Below are 22881 nucleotides of genomic sequence, written 5' to 3' on the forward strand. Positions count from 1 at the left end.
CATAACATAGTGGATTCATATCATCAGCCTGCTACGCTAATTGCCTTTTTATGTTCATTTTTTGTAATTTTGAGAACAAAAAACAAAATGTGGTTTTAGCATATTTACACCTCAGTCACTTCAAGACATGAGAGTGTCCCATCCTTTGAAAGGGACCATAAGTTGTCAGTCTTATGTACAGAGAGCATTTAGATTGGGCTGCCAAATTAATTTTTTGTACTAGAAAACATGATCATGCCACACCATATTTGCAAAAACTTCACTGGCTTCTGGTAAAGGACCGTATCATTTTCAAAATATTGCTCTATGTTTTCAAAAGCTTGAATGGACTGGCACCAGATTATTTATCATCTTGTCTCACATTGTACAGTCAATCTCGGCCTGGACTTCGCTCATCATCAGATATCACACGTCTCACAGAACCCACATTTTCTCACAAATCTCTCAACTCTGCCGCTGATAAATGTTTTTCGCTCGCAGCACCAGATTTATGGAATAAATTACCCATCAGTAACCGAACTTCCAGCTCATTACACAGTTTTAAAAAAGGTCTCAAAACACATCTCTTTCAATAGTAACTTTTTCAATCAGATTGTTGATAATTGTTTTTGCTTGTAAATATTATGTTGTTGTTGTGTCTAAATGAAATGGCGCAATATAAAAGCCCAGTGTATGTATGTATGTAGATCTCGGTCAGTTTCAAAAAGAAGTTGCACCTGTGACCTTCCCAATCTAGGCCACTGCTCTTTGGATTTTCATGTGATCTGCAACCAAGACAATAAATTCATTATGCAGGACTGAAAATAAACTAATTCTGATAGTGTCTAATTCTGAAAGTGTGTAGCTAAAAAGTATCACTTTTGGTACTGTGCAAAAACATGGTATACAAAATACTGTTAAATAGAATCACAAGTTGTGATTTTATTGATGATGATCAAACAGACATGGAATGTATGGGTTTGGTGTATTCTATATCATTTGGCAGTATGTATAGTAATGGCATTAAATTCTGAACAGAGAGTGATCGATCAATGCAGAGATTCATTTGACATTCACAAGGAAGTGATTAATGTCAGTAGATTCATTGTTATGTTCTGGATATTTAAGTGATATCGTAGGTGTATGGGTCAGACTCACAGCAAAGTGTCTTCCCATTAGGCATAATGACAGTGTTTCTATATACCAGTATGCCTGAAACATAATTTTTAAATATTAAGACAATTTGTTTGACTTAGATGCTGCAATATGCATACTTTACTTTGTTGATATATATGAACAAATACCATCATGTTTGCACTACCATAAGAGAACTGCACTCGCCACAGAAAAAAGTACACAAAATCCTCACATCAGCTTTCATTTACTCACTAAAATCAGAGGTGCACTTAAATTACCTGTAAACTATTGCAATGCATCATTGGAAAGTCCCTTCAACTGCTGTGGTTTAGCAAAGTATTAAAGAAGGTTCCATGTGATTTAGCACAATGTCACCAATGAATTATGGGAAGGCATACTTTGGTGCTGTAGGTCAGACTAAGAATGGATGTAACTTGATGAAAAGAAGAATGGCATGTAAAGATTTGATTCATTAGGTTGTTAATAATGGATCAGATGATCTTTTGTTACCAGTGTTGATGTTATCATTAGTAATATCATAAATTATATTTAACAATGAAGGTAAAAGAAGCATCTAAGTGCATATTGTGTAGGCCAGTAAGCGCTGAACAATCATACATATGAAATGAAATCAATGTTTTAACATTGATACAAAAAGGCAGATTTGGAAAGGAAGTATTGAGTAAAGTTTGACTGATACGTAATTTGAAGTAGTTTATCATTCCACATGCATGTTGTACACATGCAAATTGGAAAATACAGGCGAAATATATTTTCTTATCTATTGGGCTTAAAGGTATATATTTTTCCGTTTTCTAAATTGTAAATTCCATTTTGTCAAATTACCATTTTCAGAAACAGCCAAATATGAAAAGAATTCTGTGACTGGCATTTTCATCTTGCACATGACTTGGGTCACTATTTTCCTCATTCCTTTTTCCTGCACCTCGGGTACAGTCAAAACTTGACTGTGAAAGTTAAATATTCAATTCTTGAGTAAAAATTAAACAGGAAGATACATTTCCTCCTTTCCTACATGTGTCCATTCTTTGGTTGAAGTAGTTTGACAATTACAACTCAATTGTCTGTATACAAGCATAAATACCCATTATAGCTGCTGTTATGAATCTAAATAATATCCAGTTGAAGTTGTTACCAGTCATAATACAGACAATTAAAGTTAGACAAATTTTGTTAACTTTTTCTACTTTTAGTGACTCATTTTCTTTTGACAGAGGTTGACGACACAAATTACATATAGAAAGGAGCATAGGAACTCATAACTAGAGATCACATTATTGACCTCATATCAAAATACATATCAAGAACATGGACCTTTTGCAGGATTGAGTATGAGGCATAACACAATGTTCAAGTACAAAGTTCACATTCACAATGGGGTGCACTGAACTTTGCAATGAAATTGATGATAAAAATGTATTTGTTTCCCTTTATTTAAACTATTTGGAGAATAATAGATTGAAGCAGGTCATAGGATTTGTCAAATAGGAAATGTTCTGCTTGACTTGGCCTTAGCACACCAGAACGTTTCTCATCAATCTGGAGTGTGTGAACTGTTTGGAAGTTTGGTTATTTATATTGCCACAAGTTAATTTGTTTACTGCTTTGAAATCAATTGCACTTTTAAATGTTTTGTCAGCAAATCAAAACTGAAGTTTGAATATAATGTAAAAAATGTGTATATGGTAAGGTGATGTGGCTTGTTAATGTATTATATGCAAAATAAAATGGATTTTTAAGTATTAATGCATATTTTGTTCTACTGAAAAGTGCTATCATGCAAAACAAGGAAGGTGAAACTAGTAAATTTACTTCCAATTAATATCCAATTTGACTGGCTAATGATAACATATTAGCTTGGTCGTTTTGGTGGTTTACCATTAGTGTCTAAGATAATTGCTTTGAATACAGTTAGCCAGGATAACCAGGCTTTATGGTTTGGGTTGTGGGGGAAAATGAGCAAAACAAAAAGGAAAAGAGAAAGCATAAGAAAGCTAGATAAAGAAGGAAGGGAAGGAGGAAGGTCAAACAAAAAATTGGTACTTTTGAAAATTTAAAAAAAACTCCTGAAGCCACCTACTTCATGATGCTTATCAACAGTAGCTTTGAGCTAATGCCCGCCATTGAACATTTTGCAATGAATTTGGCGCTTGGACATAAATGTAACTTGATTGATTAATTGATTGATTGATTAATTGATCGATTGAACGAATGAATGAATGAATGATTGATTCATTCATTCATTGATTCATTGAGAAAGGAAGAATGAAAGAAAGAGGAGAAGGAAAGAGGGAGAAAGAGAATGGAAGAATCAAGAAAGCAAGGAAAATTATTTTGAGATTGTAAAGTAAATAATTTTGATCATTTCATCAAAGTAGCAAACAAAACTATCAGGAATAGAATCAAAACAAAATTTACATAATTGACAAGTATAGGTCAGAATCAATCTGGTTATGAGGCATGAATTTGTTAGAAAATGCGTAATTGGGTAATTAGGCTGACCACTTTGACACTAATATGCCAGCTTGACCTATACTTTACTTGACCAAACAACTTTTTTGGTTTTGGTCATGCGGTAGTAATTGTTGGTCATGCAGAATTAACTGTTTTGAATCTTGTAGACTTTTGTACCAAAAAAGTCTTCAAAGTAAATGTTTAATAATTTTCTAATTTCAAGTGTTTTACTGTTTTGTAATTAGAGGAAATCATTCTTTTTTCTTTCTTTTTTAATGAATTTATTTCAATTCTTTGCATTATGATGAAAGGAATACGTAACCAAATGCTTGTATTCAAAGTATATCTGCAAAAAAGTCACAATTATAATTAATTTCACACAATTTTAACTACAGGAAAACACAATTTAAATGACTTCATGAAAATAAAATAGAAACACAAATTAACTTCCAGTGAATATCATTTAGTTCACCTTTCATTGTTTCTGCTTCAATAGTTTTAAGGTATTGAATAACCATTTTGATAAAAAAAAGTTTTATTTTAGTGATATTTGTGTGAAAAATAACTGAACTTAATAAGCAACTTAAAATTTTGTTTGGTTAGAAATATTGGTTGGATAAGCATTTGTCACCTGCTCTCGCACACAGTGTCAGAGGCTCTGATAGTGTCAGTCCTTGTTCATTTAAAAATGTGGTGTTTCCGAAATATAAAAAAGTTCTAATGTTTTAGAAATATGGAGTAGATAACCAATTTTGGAAAGCAAGAGAAGATGTTTTTGACTAGCACCGCTTCAAAATTTGCTGACTGCACCAGCATGTCACCACCTATTGTTTCAGGGAATTATGCACCCCAATATAATATATGACACAATCTGTTCCATGGAGGTAAACAGTAAAAATACATATGAAGAAAATAGACATCACATACATTTATAACCAAATATGCAAGACCTTTGGTATTTTCAGTATAATAGCCTAATGTTTGAAAAGGTAATAATTACAGTAACTCAATTTTCAAAAATACCTTCCTTTGGCCTCCACGGACCAGATCGTGTCACATATGTTTTCTTGTTTCATATACTTCAAAAAAATGGCTTGTTTAAAAAACAAATTTTGTAAATATTTTTGTTTTTTGCTTTTTGTTTATTTGTTGTTTGTTTGTTTGTTGCACACTTAATAACAGGATTAGTATTATAGGATTATTGCTGTATGTGCAGGCTACTATTAAAACAAAGCGCTGTGTGTACCATAATATGACTGAATTCTTTTTTTACATTTTTATCTTGTATTTATTTTCCCCAATAGAAATTGATTTCTGTCAGACTAGTAATATCGTTTGTCAAAATGGTGGCACATGTTTGAATCAAGGTGGGACATTCTTCTGTCAGTGTCGTCTTGGATGGAAAGGAACTTTCTGTGGAAATGTAGATCTTGGTAAGTATGCATGGTTGTGTGTCAAGTGCGTTTATTTGTAACCGCATTCAAACTGTGGAGTCAGCTAGCAACCGTGGAGCTCCACAGTTGGAGATAAACTCAAAAATGGCACTTTTGAGCCATAGAGGGGGTATACCATCAACCATTTTCTGATTTGATCAACCTCCACAGTATGGCAGTTGCTGTCAGATTTGTGTAAAAAAATCTCCCCAGTTTTAATGTGGGTGTGTGAATCTCCCGAGTTGAAATACACACACGCCTCTGTTTGTAAATGCCGTCAAACGAGGACCTTGACTTTTAACTTTCCTCACTTTTGCTAAATCCTATCTAACCGAGGACGCACACATCAGCAATTAATCGACATACCGTGGACCTCATTTACACACGTTGTGGGGGATTGGATACCTACAACTGTCTGTGGACCTGTCCATAACCCCCCAACAGAGGACCCATTTTAAACGTGTTTTTATGCTATTTGAGATCTCCTGGTAAGGTCAGTTCAACCAAGGACGTCCTCGGTTAGGTGTGCATCCTCGTTTGTGTAGGGTGTGTTCTGGTATGGGTCCTCATTTGCCGGCATTTACAAATGCACCCCCACACTTGGCAGCATTTACAAGAGGAGGGGTGTAGGGGTGCATGTGTGTGTAAGTCTGAGTGGCAAATATCATTAGTCAAAATGGTAGCACGTGTTTGAATCAAGGTGGGACATTCCACTGTTAATGTTGTCCTTGATGGAAAGGAACTTACTGTGGCAATGTAGTAAGTATGCATGATTGTGTGTTGGGTGTGTAGGTGTGCATATGTGATGCGATCAAGGAAAATCAGTCTGAACTCGGAAATATTGATTTTGAGATCTAGCCAAACAAAGGAAATGTTTCCTTTTGTTTTCTCTTGTTTTGAAAACTCTTTAGTTGCTCATATCTTATGAACTGGTTGTTCAATTTCAATGGAGTTGTCTGCAAAATGCAGCTTTGTAAATGCTTTTTACTATCCCAAAAGAAACCTGAAAATTTAATATTTCTGATTTCCGACTGATTTTGCTTGATCGCATCACATATGTGTGTTTATGTCCACATGCATTGGAAGAGTTTTCCTTTGGTGGAAAAGTTACCCTTTGCATATACATGCTAATGTAATCAATAGGATGGTTAGTGGGCTATTCCAGTTGAAATCCATTCACCCCCTATGGAAGACATGACCTTAATCTCCCATACAGGGAGTGTAAATTTCAAATGGAGCTACCTGAATGAGCAACTCCATTTGAAATTTTCACCCCCTATGTGGAATAGTAAGCTTATGTTTTCCATAGGTGGTGTATGGACTTCAACTTGAATAGCCCAATACTCGAATCATATTTGCAAAACTTACAAATGCATTGGACCTACATATACTACGGAATAACTTAACATTATGCATTCCTTCCTACAGGTGTCCAGTTATCTTCTACAGATCTCCCCATGTCTGGACATTGTGTACCAGGCGATAGCCGCCCTGTATCAACTCTAGCCATCCTCCATCAATTAGTGTGTAAGAAGTGATAGCTGCCCTGTGCTGCGTATCAACTTTAGCCATCCTCCATCCATCTGTGGCTGTACTGTTAGAGAAAGCCAGCGGTTGCTGCCGTCTTTTCTCAGTCGTGTGTAGCTGTCTGGACATTGTGTACCAGGCGATAGCTGACTTGTGCTGCGTATCAATTCTAGCCATCCTCCATCAATTAGTGTGTAAGAAGTGATAGCTGCCCTGTGCTGCGTATCAACTTTAGCCATCCTCCATCAACTAGTGCTGCCTCGTGCTGCGTATCAACTTTAGCCATCCTCCATCCATCTGTGGCTGTACTGTTAGAGAAAGCCAGCGGTTGCTGCCGTCTTTTCTTAAGTCGTGTGTAGCTGTCTGGACATTGTGTACCAGGCGATAGCTGACTTGTGCTGCGTATCAACTCTAGCCATCCTCCATCAATTAGTGTGTAAGAAGTGATAGCTGCCCTGTGCTGCGTATCAACTTTAGCCATCCTCCATCAACTAGTGCTGCCCTGTGCTGCGTATCAACTTTAGCCATCCTCCATCCATCTGTGGCTGTACTGTTAGAGAAAGCCAGCGGTTGCTGCCGTCTTTTCTTAAGTCGTGTGGGGGTGTCTGGACATTGTGTACCAGGCGATAGCCGCCCTGTGCTGCGTATCAACTTTAGCCATCCTCCATCAATTAGTGTGTAAGAAGTGATAGCTGCCCTGTGCTGCATATCAACCTTAGCCATCCTACATCAATTAGTGTGTAAGAAGTGATAGCTGCCCTGTGCTGCGTATCAACTTTAGACATCCTCCATCCATCTGTGTCTACACTGAAAGAGAAAGCCAGCGATCGATTGCTGCCGTCTTTTCTTAGTCATGTGTAGCTGTTCGGACATTGTGTACCAGGCGATACCGCCCTGTGCTGCGTATCAACTCTAGCCATCCTCCATCAATTAGTGTGTAAGAAGTGAAGCTGCCCTGTGCTGCGTATCAACTTTAGCCATCCTCCATCCATCTGTGTCTATACTAAAAGAGAAAGCCAGCGATCGATTGCTGCTGTCTTTTCTTAGTCATGTGTAGCTGTTCGGACATTGTGTACCAGGCGATACCGCCCTGTGCTGCGTATCAACTCTAGCCATCCTCCATCAATTAGTGTGTAAGAAGTGAAGCTGCCCTGTGCTGCATATCAACTTTAGCCATCCTCCATCCATATGTGGCTGTACTGTTAGAGAAAGCCAGCGGTTGCTGCCATCTTTTCTCAGTCGTGTGTAGCTGTCTGGACATTGTGTACCAGGCGATAACCGACTTGTGCTGCGTATCAACTTTAGCCGTCCGCCATCAATTAGTGCGTAAGAAGTGATAGCTGCCCTGTGCTGCGTATCAACATTAGCCATCCTCCATCCATCTGTGGCTGTACTGTTAGAGAAAGCCAGCGATTGCTGCCGTCTTTTCTCAGTGGTGTGTATTGGACATTGTGTACCAGGCGATAGCCGCCCTGTGCTGCGTATCAACTCTAGCCATCCTCCATCAATTAGTGTGTAAGAAGTGATAGCTGCCCTGTGCTGCGTATCAACTGTAGCCATCCTCCATCAATTAGTGTGTAAGAAGTGATAGCTGCCCTGTGCTGCGTATCAACTTTAGCCATCCTCCATCCATCTGTGTCTATACTGAAGAGAAAGCCAGCGATTGCTGCCGTCTTTTGTCAGTGGTGTGTAGCTGTCTGGACATTGTGTACCAGGCGTTGTGTACCTGTGCCTGTGCTGCGTATCAACTTTAGCCATCCTCCATCCATCTGTGGCTGTACTGTTAGAGAAAGCCTTTGGGACTCTTGTGGAGAGACAAGTGTCCTCCTCAACCTTGAACCTACAAATGCATGCATATTTTATAAACAGAATAGATAAGTTAACTCTATCCATTCCTTTCCACAGGTGTCCAGCTATCTTCCACAGAACTCTCCATATCCTTTGGGACTCTTGTGGAGAGACAAGTAACTTCCCGACCCTTGAGCCTGAACGTCGGCATTCAAAGCTTACCAACAAGTCAAAGCATTGCTGGAACAGGGCTATGGAAACTAGAAGTATTCAGCAACACACAACCTGATGGAAGTGGACAGACCATCATACAGCAAATGTTGACCCTCGACCCTCGGAATGCTAACATTGGATTATTGGCAGGGGGTACGGCAGGATTTAGTGACGTCCCAGCTTCGATAGACCTGTCTGGCTATACTTGTGATTCGGTGCCGTATCTGTGTATTAGGGTTTTGAAAGGTGATAATCCATCTCCTGACTTTGTGTTGACTGGGAATAATGTTGACTGTGTTGAATCACAGTGTAAAGGTGAGTGGATCCTTAGCACGGCCTTTTATTACAACCACTTTTATCTAGGGTGCCCTCAATTTGAGACTTATTGATTTTATGTAAGCGTGAGCTACCAGTGAGTATTTTCATCAATAGGAAGAGGTTTCTGCTTACAATGCTTACTATGTGTTGTCTGGTTTAATGGGACTTGATCAAAAATTAACTTTATACAAAAATTAACTTTGTAATAACTTAGCTTGAGTAAAATCAATCAGCTTTAAATTGAGTGTACCTAGATAAGTTAGATAAGTCACACATAAGTCACACATATAAGATAAGTCACACATACAGATAAGTCACACATAGGCGGTAAACAGCCATGTTAGCAGCTTATGCCTCGTCATATACAGCTTTACAAGCTTCGTACAAGTGCTTGATTTTTGTAAATAAGTAAAGTGAAGTGTGTACTACAATTTCATCAGATGAACATTTCAAATGAATATCCTTCATTCCTTGTGAGCAGTTTTTTAATTCACCTTTACTGCAACATCCAAGATGGCCGCTCAAGTCATGGCAGCCATCTTGGATGTGCAGGAAAGGAAATATTCCTCGGGAATATTGACATTCATGGTTTGTGTACAGGAAGTGTTAAATATTATTTTTATTATACTTAGGTGTTGAGGTCACACGTGTCGGTTATACCATCAATTCCGGGAGAGAACTTCTGATTGGCGAAGCCGCCCATTCAGTTAACTTTGACCTCACTGCAATAGCTAACTCAGCTGGTGCAAGCATCATCGGTAATGACCTGTGGCGGGTTGTACTCTTCACAAACACCCAGATAGATGGTAAAGGACAGATAGGTGCTCAAAGTGATGCTATCTTGGTTAATGGAGATGAGGATAGGGCTTTGATTGCAGGACAACAGCTGTTGATTACTAACGCCCAGGCTCAGCTCAATCTTCAACAGCTGACATGTGAACAGGTAGGTTTAGGGGTGATGCATACAGATTGCAGGTGTTACAGATCTGATTTCATCAGGGCAGTGGTGTAGCCCAGGGAACTAGGGAGGTGCTTTCCCCCCTGTGAAAAGTCTTCACACACCCATAGCACTACATACACTCACACTCCCCATACATGTACACCAACACCCCCATCCACACCAATACCCAAATCTACCAAATCCCAGGGTAGCTCTCATTGTAACACATTGAGATAAGATAGCAGAAAAAGACAGCACAATTTTTTTTTTGATTAAAAAATATCATCCTATTTTGCCAAATGGAATATTGCTAAATCCTAATCCTTTAGTTAGCACTACTGGCATTAACAGTAAATTTTAATATTTGACAAATTTTGGAAAGTAAGTGCCAAAAACATTTGTTTTAGGGTGTTTATTTTGTATGCTATGACAATCAAGCAATGACAGTTTGACTTTCATTACAAGTTGCTAAGCAAAGGAAGTAGGATTTATCTCCGTTTCATTTAACAAAACAGGATCATATGTTATCCCCAAATAATTGCTGTATTTTTCTGGAATAGGGATGAAGGCCTAACACATCAAAACATCTGGGCACTAACAGTACTTGCTGTATCTGAAAAAAAATGCTACAAATATATCAACTCTTGAAGCTCTGAACACATGCATGATCAGTCATGGCCATCAACTTGAGTTTCATGGTTCACGTGCGTCATAAGCTTTCATTGATTATTGGTACATTGAACTTAGTCAATAGGAGACTTAGACAAATATAATTTTATGATAGGTCACAGGAAACTGAAATTGAACTTTTTAAGATGATTTTTGTCATGGTGTGGATTGGACTACCATGTATATAGAGGTGTTGTCTTATTGGTTTTGTATCTGGCTTTGTCATTGGACTATAGGTAAATTAAGTAATTCTTGGCCAAGCTCAAACGTACCTGTTGCCTCCATGTAGCGTGCTAAGCATGTACGCAATGTGTCAGATCGTGCATGCTTTCTTCTGTACAGCGCTATGTGCATGTATGTTTATCATCGAGTGTTCAAACTTGGCCAAGAATTACCTAATTTACCTGTAGTTATCTTTTGTCAATGTCGTGTATAAAAATAACATTTTCCCTCTATTTTGGGCACACATCGTCTTTTCTGTCTGGTCTCCAATGGGCTAGCTGTGGGAACATACCTAAATTTGTATTTAATGCCATAATTATTACCATTCATTAACCAAACTTATTAGAAAATGGAAAAAAAAAATGTTATGTATAAAAATAACATTTCCCCGTCTATTTTGGGCACAAATCATCTTTTCTGCCTGGTCTCCAATGGGCTAGCTGTGGGAACATACCTAAATTTGTATTTAATGTTATAATTATTACCATTCATTAACCAAACTTATTAGAAAATGGAAAAAAAAATGTTATGTATAAAAATAACATTTCCCCGTCTATTTTGGGCAAATATCATCTTTTCTGTCTGGTCTTCAATGGGATAGCTGTGGGAACATACCTAAATTTGTATTTAATGCCATAATTATTATCATTCATTAACCAAACTTATTAGAAAATGGAAAAAAATACCCTCTGTAGTATTCTATGTTACTTGCATATTTGCCATGTGTGATTTCATTTTTAATTGGATTTTTGGTGCACATTTATTTGTTGTTTGGTTCTTCAAGCAAATATTTTTGAGGGAAAAAAATTCCAAAATTTTAGAGCAAAAAGAAAGTAATGCACAAAATCTTGAATTTTAAAAGTCATAGGCACATTTCCTTTTCCTTCTTCTTTGACCCACAGGTTGGGTGTATTGTTTACTCAATTCACATTTATGATAATGCTTTTATATGAGATGTATTGAAATAATAACTGGGTTGGTCAATTGTATCATTTGAACACACAAGCTTGTTTAGGACAACAAAAGCTCTTATCCATGAAGATCAGATGTGTTACAATGCTAAAAACAAGCAAAACAACTGCAAAATTTGTATTGTCATCTTTGCTTACTCTTTCATTCTTATTTTATTATAGCTAAACCTTTATTGAGCACGATGTGTAAAAGGAAAAAATGCTTGCACAATGCTATGTATTATATATGAAAAACATTGATAAGAATGTCATTCATACATCATCTTCAAATGCTACCAATGAAAGTATCACTGTCTTAGAGAAGGTGATACTTTACAGAACATGCATAATGTGTCATAATGATTAGAAAGGTGATTTGAAGGCCAGGTCCTGCCATAAGCATGTGGAAGGCATCATGGCTCATCAGTGTGGGCTTTGGCGCATGGTGGTGAGGTTATGGTTCGAATCCCAGAAGTGCCATCATGTTGTGCACTTTAATATGGAAGGCCTTCCCTCTGTTCCCTCTCTCAACCTATTTGTATCGATCCTTTGCACAGATCCGCAAGGTTCTCCCTGCAAACGCATGCACAAAAGTACATTTTTGTTTTTAACAGTTGTCTAACAATGCGCTAGAAAGATTCTACAAAGCATAACGCGATAATTAAAGCATGTGTATGAAAGTTGTACACACACAAAACGTGCATTTTGCGGACAGAAACATGTCTTGAGATAACTGTGCACAGGGTCAATAAATAGGTACCACCTAATACTGGGAAAGAACACAGACTCACTGTGTGACTGGTGTATCAATACCCCTCACAGCATCTTATTTATAAGGGAAAGTCCGGTCCCAGCACTTAGAATGAGAAATGGGTATTTCACCTGAGACTAATATACATATATATATTATTAGTCTCAGATTCCAACCTGTAAACACATGCACCTTTACCTTCACATTGTACATAATGGACTAACACATGGTTGTATTATATTTTTTGTTCTTATGTTCCTTTTCTAGTCCGACAGTGAGAATCCAGATATTAAGGTTACCTTTTACTTTTTTCTTGTTCTCAGTCAATTTTTTGTAAACATTTTTCAATATTTTGTAATTCAGATAACAATTTGCCATGTCCAATCTTGATGTCTAGAGTTGACGGTGATATCACAAATATGCTGCAGCATAAATCTATTTTTGTGCCCATTATAGTATGCATAAACTGTCCCATGAGAAAAGCAGTATCATGCTATTCTATATTGGAAAAGAGTGATAGGAGTCAGTCGGCTCTCCCTGGCGTGGTAAAATTTCAATCTTGAGGGAGTGTGGTAGCTAGACTTTGACTCACAAAATGAGTGACGTATCGCCACCACAAAATCACCACAGTCATTTTCATTCCAGTAACAGTTGTCCCTTATATGGCCTTTGAAAGAGTGACTTTTTCAATCGCTTACATTTAGAGAGTACAAAAGGTTTGGGGTTCAATTCCCTCCTGAATAAGATGATCTCTTCTGATATATATTTGATGAATGCTTGAGTTTTACACTTGATAAATTAATCAAACAAGATTGAATATAGAAAATTGTTATCTGAAGATCTCAAAATCCATTTCTTTCTTCCATGAGGGAACAAACCAAAGTACTGTTGAAGCCCTATCAAGACAAGAAGTAGAAACTGTAAACAAAAGAAATAAAACAAGTAAACAGGACTAGTTTCATTAGGGAAGAAGAAGGTTAAATATATTGATTATGTGATTGTGTAGCTTCAAAAACATTGGATGTTTTTCATACCCACTTGCAGCACAAGGGGACTGCAAAACTAGTTGCCTTTACAGAACTTCAATCATTCATTTTTTGGTTTGTTCCCTATAAGAAAGAGACACCATATTTCCCTTTATGTTTCTACCAAAGAATTCATCTGGGAGAAGTTGGACTACCTCCTTACAGCTGCTTGTAAAATGCTATGGGAAATCTGCCATGTTGGATAAAGGAAGCTAAAAAGTGTGCAACTCATCAGTGGTGTACCATCAAACTTTACAAAGTCCCCCCCCCCCGACTTGATGGGTTACATTGAAAAGTTGCGCAAATGCTGCAATGGCCCATATAAAGTTTGGTCAAAAGAAGATGCACTTCAGGCTATTCCAACTGAAATCCATACACCCCTATGAAAGGCATGTCCTTAGTCTTCTACACAGGGGTGTAGATTTCAAATAAAGTCACCCATTCAGGTAGCCCCATTTGAAATTCACATTCCCTCTGTGGGAGATTAAGGTCATGTCTTCCATAGGGGGTGTATGGATTTCAAATGGAATGGCCCATTGCATATTTTGGTCTCTCTCCCTAGTCGATGCACCACTGGGCATATCATAGACATATTTCAAACAAGTGTGCATATAAAAGTTGGCCAGGTGTATAGCAAGCAATTGCAAGGTACACAGTGTTCCTCTCCTTGATGCAAAGATGGCAGAGTCTGTCCATGCATGTTATCCCAGTCGAATTCTATGGTTTCCATTTACATTGAATATTGCATGCATTCAGTATCCTTTTTACCAAATTACCAAATTCTGTAGAATATATTCATGATAATTTTTTTAACCATTTTACCTTAATTTAGTTGATCAATGACGTCTCCCTTTCTTATAACTATGCATGTTTTCATTTTTCAGTATAGTTTTTAGTACCATAATGTAACTTTTTAGTGTAATAATAGATCCAAATGATCTAAGTACTCTAATTTATATTGACCTATCCTTTCATATACCATTTTTCTATTTATCCATATTATATTAATCATCATAACCCCAGAATAACCAAAAGGCACAGAGAAGATTTCTTACCCTTCCCAGAATTCTTTGCAACATGATACGTCACCTCATTTCATCAAATGACACTCCTATTACTTTGTACAGGTTCCCTTTGTTTTCATTTTGAAAATAGACTGGCTAGACATGTGTCGATAGTCAAGAAACAAACATATTTTGCAAGATCTGGATGTGCTCTGTTCATTGAGGTACATTTCACCACTATCTACCCATGTTGCACAAGATAGCAAATCAGTACAGAAAATTGAAATGGAAGAAATGCATTGTGGGAAGTGTAAGATATCTTCTCTGATGTAGGCCTACCCTTTCATTGTTACCTGATGCACCATTTAATATGTTAATTACTTTCTTGCCCACATTGTAACTCCTGACATATTTCAATTGCATTTATATTAGCAGAGAGACAACATTGTGAGACATGTTCCCAAAAAAGAGCGGGAAGTCACTGGAGACCCTACAAAGTTGAAACATGCCACAAAACAATAGAAAAGAAACGAATAACTTAAGGTTAAGTCATCTTTTAATACCCAGTGTGATATCAACATGGACATACCTTGTATCATTTTAAATCTTAATGATCTGGAGACTGTGAATTCAGCCATTACTCAGAAATGAAATCCTGTGACTCTCCTCTCATTTTGAGGGAACAGGTCAGAGCTCCATGCAGCATTTGTGACAAAGCTTTAAATTGTGTTAAATTAATCTATACACTCTTTCAATTTTACACGGCTGTCATTTCTGAGTTGAGATATTTGGCATTTTTTTATGATTTTTCACCAACTTTTACAAACAAAATGTAAATATTGAAATGGGTCAGATTTCATAGTACTGGTACATAAGAAAACAATAGAGTGTGTGGGCAGGATTACCAAAAAATATAAGCCCAATTCTTGGGTCAAATAATTGAAAAGTCACCCAATTTACTTAACCATTGGTTTATATGGGACAGAAAACTACTGGCAGCAGTAGCCAATTTTGAAAAGTCACCCAATTCCATTGATTCCTATGGGACTGGAAATTGTCAAACGTTGTGGGTAAAATCATCAAAATGAAGTCACCCAAATTGGGTTACCAAATCAGGGGTTTGGCAACCCTGTGTGTAGGTTGTTGTTAACACCATTTAAAGGAGGGTGGTCCAATCAATAACCCCATCCCTACTTTTTGTCCATCAAAATGGAGACGTGGTGACAGTAAAAAAACCCATTGTTTCTTGTCATATCGATTCATGACATATTACGGCTGAATGGCATTTTGTTAGGATTTTCGCAGTGTATTTTACGGGCCTTCATTTAGCTTTAATGTCAAAGTGGATTAAAATACTGGCCAGGTGAGGAGTGGGAGTTAAGGTAATTCAACCAATGAAATGAACTAGCATGATCCCAAAATAATGCACAAAACCCCCTAAAATCACTATGTGGCCTCTCTGCTATTATGTAATCCATTTACACATAACCTTTAACCTTTTTCTATACCATTTAACCTCATTTGTAAGTTTGGGTATATGCTATCGCTTTATACATCATCCTTAAAATCAGTGTATTCTTGCATGCCACTCATACGATATCTGTCAAAATCAATCAAAACCAAGTATTGAATTTGAGAGATTTGAACATGGCATCATGAATAAGCTTTTATAGCAATGATGGTGTGAAATATTATAGCAGTGATGGTGTGAAATATCACCAATGTATATCCTTTGGTTCTACTGAAATTCAATGATCTGGTTCTGATTGAGATAGACAGAATAAATTATATATTCAATGCCTCTTCCAATTATACTCCAAATACTATTGCTTTAACAATTAAAACAAAAATGTTTCCAAGCAGAAGTATCATACGTTTTATATAAATTTGCACTTAAATGGTTATGATCATTGGCCAAGGTAGGTTGTCATTATGTCTTCGGCGGAAAATGCATAACCCCATGAGAACTACCTGCCTATTGGTCAAAAAGAAGTTTTCATTATCAATTAGACCAATCAGCAACATTGTTACAATAGTTTCACCATGTAAAGAATTTGGGTGAATTATTTGCAAATCTCCATTCTGATTGGTGATTAAAATGAGGACATCATGTAATTGACCAATCAGAGGCAATGTTAGATCGGCAGGTAGTGCTCAGGGGGTTAAAGGCAATAGCAATTGAAAGATTTAGCATTGCATCCAAAACAGCAAAGCGGTGCAAACTCTGCCACTTAGCTGGAAAATCACTGGTGAAAATAAACCATATGACTGGGAAAACATACAGGAAGCAGCTATAATTGATGAAGGAATTATGCAAGGCATCTCTGCACACACACATCCGAGGTTGACAGTCATGTTATACACTCTTGTAATCTGGTTAGGAGGCAGCTATGGGGTGAAGGAGGAATGCATGGCATCTCTGCACTGATCATGATCTAGACTGCCAATCATTTTATACACTTTTCTAATTTGATTTCTTGTGTTATTGTTATCAGGTTACTCATTTATGCGTCAGGTTGGAGCGTGATCCTGCCGCCACCCCAGCATTCACATTGACTGGTCTACCAAATGATGTACTGACGTACTGTGAGAGAGTCAGTTGTCAAAGTTAGTCATTTTATTAGTTTGTTGTTTTAACATATTGACTGCCTGGTGCACGTACTGGGTAACTGCATTAGCTCCTAAGTGCACAAAAGGGTTAACTGCTAAAGGTAGTTATTTTGTACTAATGTAGTTGGCATTTGTGTGCTCCAAACATTTGATATGATCTGAACATAAAATTACGACGTACCCCATAGTTTGGTCACAACTGATAAAAAAAGCGCAGTGATTTATAGTGCGCTATAGTGCGCTATAGTGCGCTACATACAGGCACAACACCTTGACGTTGATCCACAAACCTCGGCACACTTTACAGGAATTAATTAAGTAATTTGTTTGTTCTAATGTTGATTTGTTTGTTGATAAGTGATATTTTCGCTTTCATTCCATCAATATTATTTGCATATTCAGCTAATTCCATAGAAACAAACAAAAAATAAAAGGCTTGTATGATGCTAAGTTGTAAGGTACTTGACTCTACAAATAATATTTACAATTTTTCATTAAATTTTATGAAAATTTGTTTGACTGTAGGCCTACTTTCACAAGCATCCTTGAGTTGATAGCACAATTATAAGGCATTTCAATGCTTTATACTCAAGAGTGAATGAAATAAAGATCTCTTTGATGAAATTCTCTAGAGACAAAATATTAAGCAATGAAAATAAACACTTTAAAAATAATTTCATACTTTCGGTTTTACTGTGTAATTTAGGCTGTTTAAGGGGGGTGAGGTTTTTGTGATATAATGGCCACCTTCTCACCTCCCCATTCACCTGAAAATCAACATGATTTGATTTGTGTTAATTGTATTATTTTTTCTTTTCATTTTAGCTCCATCTCCATGTGCTAATAACCAGTGCCAAAATGGAGGTATATGCCGTGAAATTGACAGTAACTTCTTCTTTTGTGAGTGTCCTGCTCTGTGGATCGGACAGTACTGTGAAACCCGTAAGTATTTTGTGTTTAATGGTAACACAATATAATCAATCCAGGGTAATGAAGGCAATTTTGTAAATGGAGTAATTATCATCAACATATTTGACGTGCCTGCCTGCTCAAGACTACCCAGGGTGTATTTTAATCAACTGGTTCGTAACAAAGGGGTCCCTCTAGAAAATCCTTATTAATTACGAAGGGTACCGGTCATAAGTCATTTGAGAGAAATGGATTTCAGGTGTGTCGTAAGTTACGATTGATTTTGAGACTTAAGAAGCTTTATAAGTTGAGTGAAATGGACCCCATATAGGGCTGTAATCTATTAAACCATGGTTCAATCCAACATGGGTATTCAAGCTCTGCATAGATTGGAGCAAAATGGCCATCTCACTATTCCAACTTGATGTAAGATCTCTTGCATCATACATGTAGGCCAGAGGATGACCTCATCTCCAACCACATTCAACCATTGGACCACCACAGAGCAGTAGGGTTTCCTCTTTTTCTCATCATATGTTTTATGGTGAAGCACCAGATTGTTTGCCTCAGATTATTGAGATACTCTATCAGATCATAAAAATTTGCCTGGAAAATTCCAAAGTCCAACATATCTCAAAGAAGATCATTTTTCACATACTCTTTCATATCAGGCATTTGGAATGCTCTACCAGCACATGTAGCTTTAACTTTAAAAAAATTAGAAAACATACAAGTTCAATAATCATTCTTTATTAGCAAAAGTGAAATTTTAAATGTTAAAGAACAATACTATGATCATCTGAGAAAAACAAAATGGCGGACTATGAAATGGCACCAATTTCATTTCATTAAGTTGTGACCTCACATTTGAAATGCAGCTTATTTTTTTCAATGTCAGCATGGGATAATCGCAAGAAATATTCTATTTTCCTAATTTAGATATTGAACTAACACCTCAGCTGGCCGAAACCCGGGGCCAAAACAGTCAAAGACATAAATTATGCAACAGCCTGCTCTCATCAACAAGTCAATCATAATGATGCACAAGGGCATCACAATTGTATACTTTTTAATTTTTATTCATGTAATTTGTTAATTTTTAGGGGTGAACTTCTGTGCCAATATACAATGTTTAAATGGTGGTACCTGCAGCAACCTGGCAACAACATATCAATGCCGATGTGTTACTGGCTGGACAGGGATTCGGTGTGAGATCCAGGATGCAGGTAAGGTCATAGGTCAAATATTACACTCTACCTCAAAGAATATACAATGCAGGTAAAACAGGTTTTAAATTAATGTACATGGATTCAGCATTTGATTTCAAATTTACTAGCATGTGATAAGGCAATCGGTGAGAATGTATTGTTTATATTTGTATTAAAAACACTCATAAGAATGCGAATCTGAAGGATTACTACATAACACTCCTAGTGGAGTCAGGCAAGTAGGATGAGGTGTGTTCATTAGTGGAGTAGCCAGGTTTTAGGAACCTGGGGGGTACAAACTTGTTAATGTTAACTTGACTTACAATTTATCTTCCCCAGTTATAATTACTTCCTTACAAGCAATAGCACAAGGCTACTTTGGTGAAGGCAAATCTTCTAATCCATTGGGCTTTGATGTCAGCTTCACCAGTGACCCGACAGGCTCAGGAATCCAAGGCTCTGGCCTCTGGAGATTGGTTGTCTACTCCAACACGCAAGCAGATGGAAGTGGAACATCTAGTATCCTGCGTGTTATTGAATTTGACCAGCCGTTACAAGACAGTACAGCACTTCCCGCAGGTGGCAGTGCATTTCTTAATGGACTTAGTGCGGACTTTGATTTGACCGGTCTGACTTGCAGTCAGCTGCCATACATTTGTATTGAATTACAGAAGGGCGACAGTCCTAATCCTGATTTTGTGTTGACAGGACAGACGAGGAGATGTGTGCCCATTGAATGCAGAGGTAGGTTTGATGCCAGGGATTTAGAAGAGGTGATAATGAAAAGAAAGAGTTATACCAACTTCATGTGGGGAACAAATAAATACAGACGGTATGTAGAGGGGGGACAAGAATCAACAAATATAGGCACAGAAATGGGTCAAGATTGATAGCCAAAACTTACCAACTCCAAGGCCCACTGAAGTGTTGAACCTGCAAAAATAACAGGGACTATAAAGAATCAAATAAACTGCTTTCCTTAAGGGATAAACAACAACATATTTTCAACGATACAAAAATGCACTGGAACAAGTAATAAAAATCATTGTCCACATAAGCAGACAAACTAATCCACACAGACAGAAAAAAATAACCTACATTTCAAGCAGGGACAAGTAACAAAATATTAAATTCAACAGCAATAAACAAAATGCTATAGTTCAATGCTGTAGTTCAAGTTCAAGTAAAAATGAAGTGTATATTGCTTTTTGTGTTTTCTAGGTGTTCAAATTACAAACACCGCCATCAGTGTGACCTCGGCAGCTACACCGCTCAAAGAACGTGAAAGCGGTAATGGTGTCAACTTTGACCTGACCTTGACCTCGTCATCCAATGGTGGTTCTATCGAGGGCACCAACCTATGGGATGTTACAGCATTCTTAAATTCCCAGTCTGATGGCAGTGGACCTGAGATTTCCCAGACTTCAGTGTATCTCAATGCACAGCAGGCTTCGACTAGTTTGCAAGCAGGAGCGACTGCAACCATACCAGGTATCACAGCAACGCTGGATCTGAGCAATAGAAGATGTTCAGATGATATCCGGTATTTCTGTACCAGAGTTCAACGCAGTACATCAGCTTCAGTTGCTTTTACAATGGAACCACCTACTCGGACATCATGTTCACGAATTGAATGCAAAGGTAAGTAAACTAAAGTATGTATCATCAGTGTAATGGTACTCGCTGATGATCACCACTGATTACCTAAAGGTGTTGTATGCTGTGCATGGTGCATTGGAAAACCTGATGTTGCATAGCAAATATGGCAAAGTTCTGCCAGGTGATTACAATTGACTTTTTCGGTAAATCCCATAAGTCTTTGCTAGCACACCTGAGATGGAGTCATTTGACGTCACACCGTTTTGTAAATGCACAGTAACAATGTTCGATAAACATGTGCGCAGATAGGCGTGACATCAAATAATGACATCTCAGTTGTACTCAAAAGGCTTATGGGATTTACAAAAGGTCAATTAATTCGGTTGTGGTGCCAGGTGGTGCTCCCCTCAGTGTACCCTTTGAAACAAAATTTCCAAGTGAAATTTCAAGGGAAAATCACAACTATAAATTATTCCTTTTTGTGCTCCTGTCTCCCTTTCAACAGAGACAAGTTTCTCACAGACCAGGTCTTTGCCCTATTAGGATCCAAGGGTACCATTGACCATACATGGACATGCTGCAAACATGGGTTGCATTTTTTACTTTTTTGTATTGGCCAATCTTGGTATATGGATGGGTAATTTTTTCAAAATGTTCTCCATTTTTTTGAAAGATTTTCCAGTTTTGCCTTACTGTAGCCAAAACCCAAAAATTTGTGTTAAATTTGGTAGAAAATTTGTAATTTTGGTATATCATTGGGACCAACTTTCTTGAACCTCCCTACCTTAACTAAACTTTAGTACCCCCCCCCCCCCGCACCCTCTGGGCATTAGGACATCCATAATGGTTATGTCTCTGAATCCACAGTAATTAAGCTTACAATATGATGCTTCAAAATAGCAAATAGTTTTAGTGTTGGACTTGCAGTATAAACCAAGGAGGTTGAAGTGTAGAGTACCAAACCAGTGAAATCATCTGCTTTGCAGAACTGTTACCAGTTAATTAAAAATTAAAAGCTGAACAAAAGTACCTGTATGGTTCAAATGAATTGGAAAGATATATGATAACTAGACAGTCTAAGAATTTCATCTTAACCCTAACCATACCAAACATCAAAAAACCTAAATTTACAAAGCATATGCATGGGCAAGGTATCCCACATGATGAGATTGCGTCATACAGTCATATGGCCACAGACAGCTTGGCCGGCCTGTGCACGTGTTCTGGCACATGAGGAGAGAAAAAAAAATTGTTTTTGAGAAACAATTCTCTTTTTGAGAAACAATTCTCTTTTGAGAAACAATTCTCTTTTTGAGAAAAAAATTCTCTTTTTGAGAAAAAAATTCTCTTTTTTCTCTTCTTCCTTCTTTCTTTCTTTCTTTCTTTCTTTCTTTCTTTCTTTCTTTCTTTCTTTCTTTCTTTCTTTCTTTCTTTCTTTCTTTCTTTCTTTCTTTCTTTCTTTCTTTCTTCCTTCCTTCCTTCTTCCTTCCTTCCTTCCTTCCTTCCTTCCTTCCTTCTTCCTTCCTTCCTTCCTTCCTTCCTTCCTTCCTTCCTTCCTTCCTTCCTTCCTTCCTTCCTTCCTTCCTTCCTTCCTTCCTTCCTTCCTTCTTTATAATTAATTACAGTATAAGCTGCCCTTGGCATGGGACACACATCAGGGAGAATTTTGAGAAGTTGGGAATTATCCTTTTGTACCCAATTTGTGTGCTAGTAAAGGTGAATAATCACAGGTTAACAAGATTGAAAATGACCAGAAATTAATACTCAAAATAATTTCTTCAATATTATCAATTACAGGTGTTGAAATTACCAATGTAGAAGCTGGCATCAACAGTGGCATCCCAATTATGGCAGGTGCATCGGACCAAGCAATCAACTTCTATCTGAGTGCATCCTCCAATCCCTTTGGTTCTTCTGTTTCTGGTACAAACCTATGGCAAGTCGATGTCTTCACTAACACTCAGCGGGATGGTAGCGGCTACGGTATGCCCAATCGCAAGCCACATTCACATCAGGACTTGGAGTAAATACGCCTTTGTTTGCTGGTAATGACTTGGCTCTGAATAGCGGTGTGGCACGGCTGGATCTGGCGCCGGTGCAATCATGTGAAAATCAGGTGCCGTA

General features: G+C 37.5%; 1 protein-coding gene across 1 annotated transcript in view; it reads left to right on the top strand.

The window, feature by feature from the left end:
- Positions 1-22881, top strand: part of LOC140170766 (uncharacterized) — a 62951-nt gene extending 40070 nt beyond the window's left edge. Inside the window, exons 12-21 of the mRNA XM_072193992.1 lie at positions 4896-5024; positions 8457-8867; positions 9503-9813; positions 12670-12696; positions 16927-17038; positions 17867-17983; positions 19054-19176; positions 19498-19902; positions 20380-20799; positions 22555-22881. Coding sequence (XP_072050093.1) covers positions 4896-5024; positions 8457-8867; positions 9503-9813; positions 12670-12696; positions 16927-17038; positions 17867-17983; positions 19054-19176; positions 19498-19902; positions 20380-20799; positions 22555-22784 — 2285 coding nt within the window. The 3' untranslated portion in view covers positions 22785-22881. The remainder of the gene's footprint in view (positions 1-4895; positions 5025-8456; positions 8868-9502; positions 9814-12669; positions 12697-16926; positions 17039-17866; positions 17984-19053; positions 19177-19497; positions 19903-20379; positions 20800-22554) is intronic.

The sequence above is a fragment of the Amphiura filiformis genome, chromosome 15 (assembly GCF_039555335.1).
Source record: "Amphiura filiformis chromosome 15, Afil_fr2py, whole genome shotgun sequence".
NCBI classification, from domain to species: Eukaryota; Metazoa; Echinodermata; class Ophiuroidea; order Amphilepidida; family Amphiuridae; genus Amphiura; species Amphiura filiformis.